The sequence below is a fragment of the Nicotiana sylvestris genome, chromosome 8 (assembly GCF_000393655.2).
Source record: "Nicotiana sylvestris chromosome 8, ASM39365v2, whole genome shotgun sequence".
NCBI classification, from domain to species: Eukaryota; Viridiplantae; Streptophyta; class Magnoliopsida; order Solanales; family Solanaceae; genus Nicotiana; species Nicotiana sylvestris.
In genome coordinates this window covers 95909872-95917024 of record NC_091064.1, presented here as the reverse complement: position 1 = coordinate 95917024, position 7153 = coordinate 95909872, and the positions used below count along the sequence as shown (strand labels likewise).

At 33.7% G+C, this 7153-nt stretch overlaps 1 protein-coding gene and 1 long non-coding RNA gene across 2 annotated transcripts; one reads left to right on the top strand and one right to left on the bottom strand.

Moving 5' to 3' along the window:
- Positions 1-634: 634 nt before the first annotated feature.
- LOC138874398 (uncharacterized) lies at positions 635-2868 on the top strand. Its single transcript, XR_011401376.1, has 3 exons — positions 635-1157; positions 1278-1304; positions 2787-2868. It is a non-coding gene; the product is annotated as an uncharacterized lncRNA (long non-coding RNA).
- A 608-nt stretch (positions 2869-3476) lies between these two features.
- On the bottom strand, positions 3477-6670 carry LOC138875410 (uncharacterized). The gene is made up of 7 exons (XM_070154236.1): positions 5598-6670; positions 5337-5447; positions 5120-5215; positions 4590-5014; positions 4355-4466; positions 3777-4260; positions 3477-3644 (listed from the first exon to the last, which is right to left on the bottom strand). The coding sequence occupies exons 1-7, from the start codon at positions 6668-6670 to the stop codon at positions 3477-3479; spliced, it is 2469 nt and encodes an 822-aa protein (XP_070010337.1).
- Positions 6671-7153: the final 483 nt, after the last annotated feature.

Here is a 7153-nt window from a genome sequence, read left to right as displayed (position 1 = left end):
TTACATCAAAGAAGATATAAAAAAAATCACTGTGTTCTGATAAAGTACAAAAAGAAATGAAAGTCAGATTACAAAATGTCGACTAAATATTACCAATGCCACACGCACTCTTGCAAAATTAATAGGTCCTATTCGATGCCTCCACTTTTGTTTTTTCCTGTTTTCAGAATTTAATTGGCACATATCCTAACATCAAAAGAAGCATATTAATAAATACATCAAAAAGGAAAAAATATATACTGCAACAATAAGTATAAAATATAGAAATGCACGGTTTAATATTACGTGGACATCTTTATCATCCCAATACTCAATCAATTGACGGAATTGAATTTCAGGTATATCATTGGGACGATTTTGCAGCATTTCGTCAATAGTAGCATTTTTATCACAATATTTCTTCTTAATATTTCTCTTGTATCACTTCCAAGCATCACGAAGACCAGTCATTACCCAATTTTCTCCTTCAGCTGGAATTAAGAACTTGGACTGTGCAAAACAACACACACACACACACACATACATATATATATATATATATATATATATATATATATATATATTTTTTAGTAGGAAAAATACAAAAAATATATAATTGAAAAATTAATTATTCTTACATTGACATATTCCCACATTTGTTGCTTAATATCCTTTGACACAGCATGCCAACTGGTATGCACCAAGAGGATAAATCTTGGATTCCTTGCAATTGTTCCTAAAAAGTTGGTCAAATCAGACACTCTCTTGTTAGTTGGTCCAACTGCTTGTCCTTTATCAAATGTCACCTCCTCTCTTTCTTCAAAACTTCTTGCATGAATATTCTTACATGTTGTTTGCCCTCGAACTTTTTTCTTCTCTGATGTCCCTAGATTGATATAACAAGCATGAAATAAGAAGAAAAAAATCAAAATATGTAAAATAATTATAAGGTTTAAGACATACCACCTACAACACTATCGATGTTCATATCCTCACCTCCAATAAATTCATCATCACCACCTTCATCTTGTGCAACAAAATTATCCAATTCTATTTCACGCTCATTAATAATAGGAGAGGACATAAATCTCATTTCATTTTCTGGGTGATTATCAGGATGTTTTTCACCACCAACTTGTATCCCATATTTTTTTAGAAATTGATCAATATTTTCGACGGTAGGACTGAGTTTTTCTTTAACGTTTTGCAATTTTATAGCTCCTGAATATCAAGTTGTTTCTCTCCATCACCTTGTGTTCTTCTAATCATATGTAATGTGTTAGGATCTACCTTTGCAGATGATTGGATCATGGATGTGGGCACAGGTAATTTCCTCATTCCTTGCTTTTCAATGGAATCCTCCAATTGAATTGACTTTTGTTTAATTTGTCCTTTACTTGCAATATTATGTGAAGTGTTCAGATCTTCCCTTGAAGACAATTGGATTGATTTGTACACCGTTAATCTATTCTTTCCTAACTTTTGAACTGACACATCGAATTGAGTTAACCTCTGTCTACTTTGTCCTTCTAATGTTGCAGGCATACAATTCTTCCTTTTAACTCCAAGTAATGTCTGCTCTTTAGTAGCTTTATCGTTGCGATCACTTGCAAGCTTTTCTCTCTTAATCTGAAATTTTTTGGCTAGTTCAGCACTTGATCGGTATTGAAAATCGAAACTTATATTCTTCATTGGACTTTGAGCTTTGTTTGGATTCAGAACTTTTCTCTTAAGAGCTGCCGCTTGATTCATCCTACATACAAAAAAATTAAATTACTTTAGCCTAACAACTAGTAAGAATATATAACAGTATGTGAGAAAATAAATATTTAAGAAATTATACATATTTAAGAACTTTGACACCCATCAAATCAAGCTGCATAAATTGTTGCAAAATAAATCCTCAACACATCAAAAGTCCAAATAAAATCAATGAGCAATATGTTCCTAACAACAAGACTTAGTGATTTGGTTCATTATATTAACAACGATGTCAGAAGCCAACTGTGAAGCAACATATTTGCATTAATGAAAATTTTAATGTTGAAAACTTGTTCAATGCTAGAGTTCAGAGATAAGACTAAAACATACTGAGAGCAGATATATGTTAACAGGTCAAAAGTACGTCATTCATTTCTAGGACAGAGATTTTAAAAATAAAAGGAGACTGATAAGGTTGCCATTCAACTATTTATTATTTAATGAGAAGCCTTCCATGAGATTTTATTTGTGCAGCTGATTCTTATACTCCTTACTGATCCATTTAGACAATCTGACTTTAGTTTTGATCGTGCTAGTATATGTGTGTGCATGAATTCAAATATATACTAGTGCATACATGGAACAAGATAATTTACATGTCTGCATGTTAGCAAGTGTTATGTCATTTATAACGTCGTGAGAACAAATTAAGCAATGGAACAAGACGCCATTGATTATATAACACAACATTCTCTTGTATAAGGTGACTGAAAAACTTTAGAGTGATACGTCAATTATAAATAATCATGATTCATTAGTATTTATGGTACAATGCAAATCTATCAAATACTTCAGAACCCATTAGTTCAATTCTAACAGATACCAATTGGCCTAAATTATTTCCATTTCGGTACCAATGTGTCACTTCCGATTCAAACAATTTTAAAAGGTGTGATTTCTTAAAATTTCCCTTATGGCAAATTCAAATCTATCAAATACTGAAGTTAAACTTAGTAATGAGATGTAAATCATCTTGAGTTCATCTTGTTTCATAAAGCAATTTTCTGCACTATCTACTCTAATAATCTTAAGGCTAAGTTCTGCAGAATTGGCTCTTGCAATATTCAGAAAGATGGCTACTGACAAGTTGCATCAAATGAGTGCCATAACCAATTTAAATTGAAGGTAGAGATGATGGGCAGACATGTGGATACACACAATAGTACCAAAAAGCAGACAAGATAGATGCAAATATCTATCTTCTTGAATCTTCATAAACAAAACAAATGTCTACAGCCAAAATTAACACCATGATACCTGTTCAATATCTCTTGGTTCCTTAAAATTTGTTAGTCCAATATCTTCTCTAGTTGCATGTGCACCATCTGATAATAATAAAAAAACAAATATGTATATACTTTAAAACTTGCTCCAATACTCCAGGTAATAGGACAATACAAATTCCGAAGCATAATTTCTACTTACTCACGTTCACTTCTCTATTCAAAACTAGATAAAATTCTCGATCCACATATGATACAATATGGTTCCTCATAAGGGACACATTGAATAACCAATCAAGTAATTTCTAGTGATACCAAAAGAGACATATTGAAAATACATGAGTAGAAAATATATGTGCATATCAAAGAAATCGATCAGCAAGAAAATATTTAATATTGAACTTGACGAAATAGACAACATCAATTTAAATCTAAAGCAGCAGTCTTTAATGTGTCTCTAGCTATTAATCAAAAAGTGGCTAAGCTATTTTCTATTTGAATTAGAAAAAAAACTCATGATGTGTCTTCAAAATCAAACTCTTCATCCGATTTAATTTCAAGTTGTTGTGCTAGAAATCCTTCTAAATGTACATCAAGAATGGTTGCTGGAACATCACTCCTTACTAAGGTAACTTCACCATTATCCTCCGGTATAGATGGGCCAGCCAAATATTCAGATGGCTAATTTTCATAACATTGTGGGGCATTAGATTCAAGATCATCACTTATGCTAAACAAGTCTCTCGGGACAGTCTTCATGACATAATATTTATCTTGATCATATGGATCTTGCACATAAAAGCATTGGCGTACTTGAGATGGTAGGACAAAAGGCTTGTTCTGATAACATTTCTTATTGAAGTAGATATAAGTAAGGCCATAAATATCTTCTTCAATCTCATACCAGTTGCACTTAAATAAGACAACCCTAAAATGGCCATAATAGCCTAACTCAACTATATCAACTATTCTACCATAATAAGTCAAATTTTCGTCAATCGGATTTTTATCTTTTGAGCTTGCAAAACTTGTAGTTAGGGAGACTAATATAACACCACTATTTTGTATTTTACGTCTTCCATCACGCTGCCTCGTATGAAATCTATATCGATTAATGAGATACCCAGAATATCTTTTAGCAATTGAATTTGGTCTGAAGGACAATTGCTTTATAAGATCGGGCACATCCTCTTTCAAAGAAGGAGTTTCAAACCATTGAGAGAAGTTTTGACTATGATTCTTGGCCTTGCTCCATTTAGATACTCGTCTCTGATTACTAACCTCAACCTCATATTCTCTACACAACAAGTATTTTTATTTGTTAGTAAAATGATAAATAAAGTAATTTAACAACAATATACATAAATAAATGCTATAAGTTATTAAATTACCTTATATATTCTTGAACTTTATCACAATTATTCAATAAGTATATATGTGCCTGATTTATTGACATGTCATCTAAAACAATTGGATCACTCTTTTTCGCTCCTAAAGGACAACCTGTATTAGGGAACAAACTAGAAGCTTGTGCATTAATTGAATCATATTCATCATCGTTTCAGGGTCTTCGATTAAATCGAGTCTTTACACCTCCATGTAAGTATCTAGAGCATAAAGTCAAACACTTTTCAACCAAATATGCCTCAGCAATAGATCCTTCTAGATAATTTCTGTTGCGAACATATGATTTTAATGTACACATATTCCTTTCAGGAGGATACATCCATCGATTTTGAACTGGACCTCCCAACCTTACCTCATTTGCAAAATGAATAGGCAAATGAATCATTATATCAAAAAAAGTTGGAGGAAAAATTCTTTCCAATTGATTTGTTGTTTCTCTAATCTCTTCTTCCAAGCAATATAGCTCTTCAATTGTGATAACTTTTTGACATAAACGGCGAAAGAAAGAACTTAGACGAATCAAGGGGATAGAAACATGATCAGGAAGTATGCTTTTAACTGGTATTGGCAACAAGTAATGTAACATGAAGTGGGCATCATGGGTTTTATAATCAGATAATTTTCTTTCATCTAGCTGCACACACCTGGATATGTTGGAAGCACTATCATCAGGTAGCTTTGCTATATTTAAAACACCACAGAAAACTTATTTTTCACTATTGGTCATTGAGAAGCATGCTTTTGCAAACTTTTTTCTCTTGCCATCCTTCGTATCCTTTGGTTGAAGGTTCTTCCTAATGCCCATCTCTTTCAGATCATAACGAGCATTTTCATGATTCTTTTGTCTTTCCAGGAATTTCAAAGAGTTCCAATTACATTATCCACTATATTTTTCTCTATATGCATTACGTCAAGGTTATGACGTAACGAGTTGTGCTGCCAATAAGGTAATTCGAAAAAATTGACCTTTTTTTCCAAGGGCCATCATTTGTTCTCTTTCGCTTCTTCCCAAACACCTTGTTAAAATTCTTTAAGCTATTAAGCACATCAGTTCCGTTCAACAAAGGCGGAGGAAGCCTAAATTATGTTTTTCCATTGAAAGACCTTTTATTAGATCTCCACGGATGATCCATAGGAAGAAAAACACGATGATCCATATAACACATTTTTCGACTATGTTTAAGATAACGAGAATTAGTGTCATAATTACAATAAGGGCAAGCCAACATTCCCTTAGTACTCCAACCGAATAACATAGCATATGCAGGAAAGTCACTGATTGTCCATAAAAGAGCTGCTCGCATTTGAAAGATTTGATCTCTTGAAGCATCATATGTTTCTACCCTGTACTCCCATAACACATTTAACTCTTCTATTAATGGTTGTAAATAAACGTCAATATCACTTCCAGGTGATCGTGGCCCAGGTATAAGCAAAGAAAGCATACAGTATTCTAGCTTCATGCACATCCAAGGAGGCAAATTATACACCATTAAAATAATTGGCCATGTGCTATGGGATATGCTTATGGTCCGAAATGGATTGAACCTATCACTTGCTAAGCCAAGCCTCAAATTGCAAGAATCCCTTGCAAATTCTGAATGCAAGCTATCAAAGTCTTTCCATGCTTGCCCATCAGCAGGATGCCTTAATTTTCCATCTTTAGAACGCTTCTCATTATTCCACCTCAATGTATCTACTGTCTTTGAACATATAAATAGCCTTTTGAGCCTATGAATTAATGGAAAGTGTCTCAAAATTTTCGTTGGAATGCGATAACCTTTTTTGGAAACGTCAAGATCGCTATCTACTTCAGGATATTTAGCATATCGAGAAGCTCCACAGACATGACAATATTCATCACCGTTATGGTCATTCCTAAATAACATGCAATCATTGGGACATGCATCAATTTTTTCATAATCAAGACCTAGATCCTTTACCATAGATTTGGCTTTATTGTAGGATATAGGAATGTTCAACTCAAGCATCGCCTCTTTTAATAGCTCCAAAAGAGAAGTGAAAGACGCATTGCTCCATCCATGTAGACACTTCAATAAATACAGACAGATTATGAAAGATAATCCAGAGAATCCTTTGCAACCAGGATATAGTTCTTGGCTTGCATCGTCAACTAAGTTATAGAATTTAGTGGCATATTCATTTGGACCTTCATATACTCCTCCAGCATGTGCAACATCTCTAAATTTATCATTCAACAACCTATCAATATCATCGTACGAGCAAATATTACCACCCATGTCACAATTAACATTCATCAAAATTTTCCCATTCCCCATGATTAATCCATCTTGTATAACCTTGAACAAATCCATATCATATTAGATGATTATACACTACATTCCTTCGAGTCCATCGGATATTACAATACTTTGTACATGGGTATTGAATTTCTTCGCCTTGAGGATCTCCATAAGTGTCACGACCCCAACCCCAAACCCGGTTGTAAAGGCGCCTCTCATGAAGACAAGGCCAGCCAGTTTAACACAATTCACCCTTTAAAATAGTTAAGCAACACAAAAATAGTCTAAATATGATTAATAACCCTGAATAGTGGAAATAACGATAACAATGCGGAAAAGTCCAACCTGACACAGCTCTAACCAGGGTGTCACAAGTCACGAGCATCTATAGACCATGATACAAGTATGCTAAATCCAATATCTAGTACAAATGTTTGAAGGAAATAGAAATGACAAGATAGTAGAGACACAGGGCTGCGGGATGCCAACAACTACCTCGTAGTCTCCGAATATCGCTTG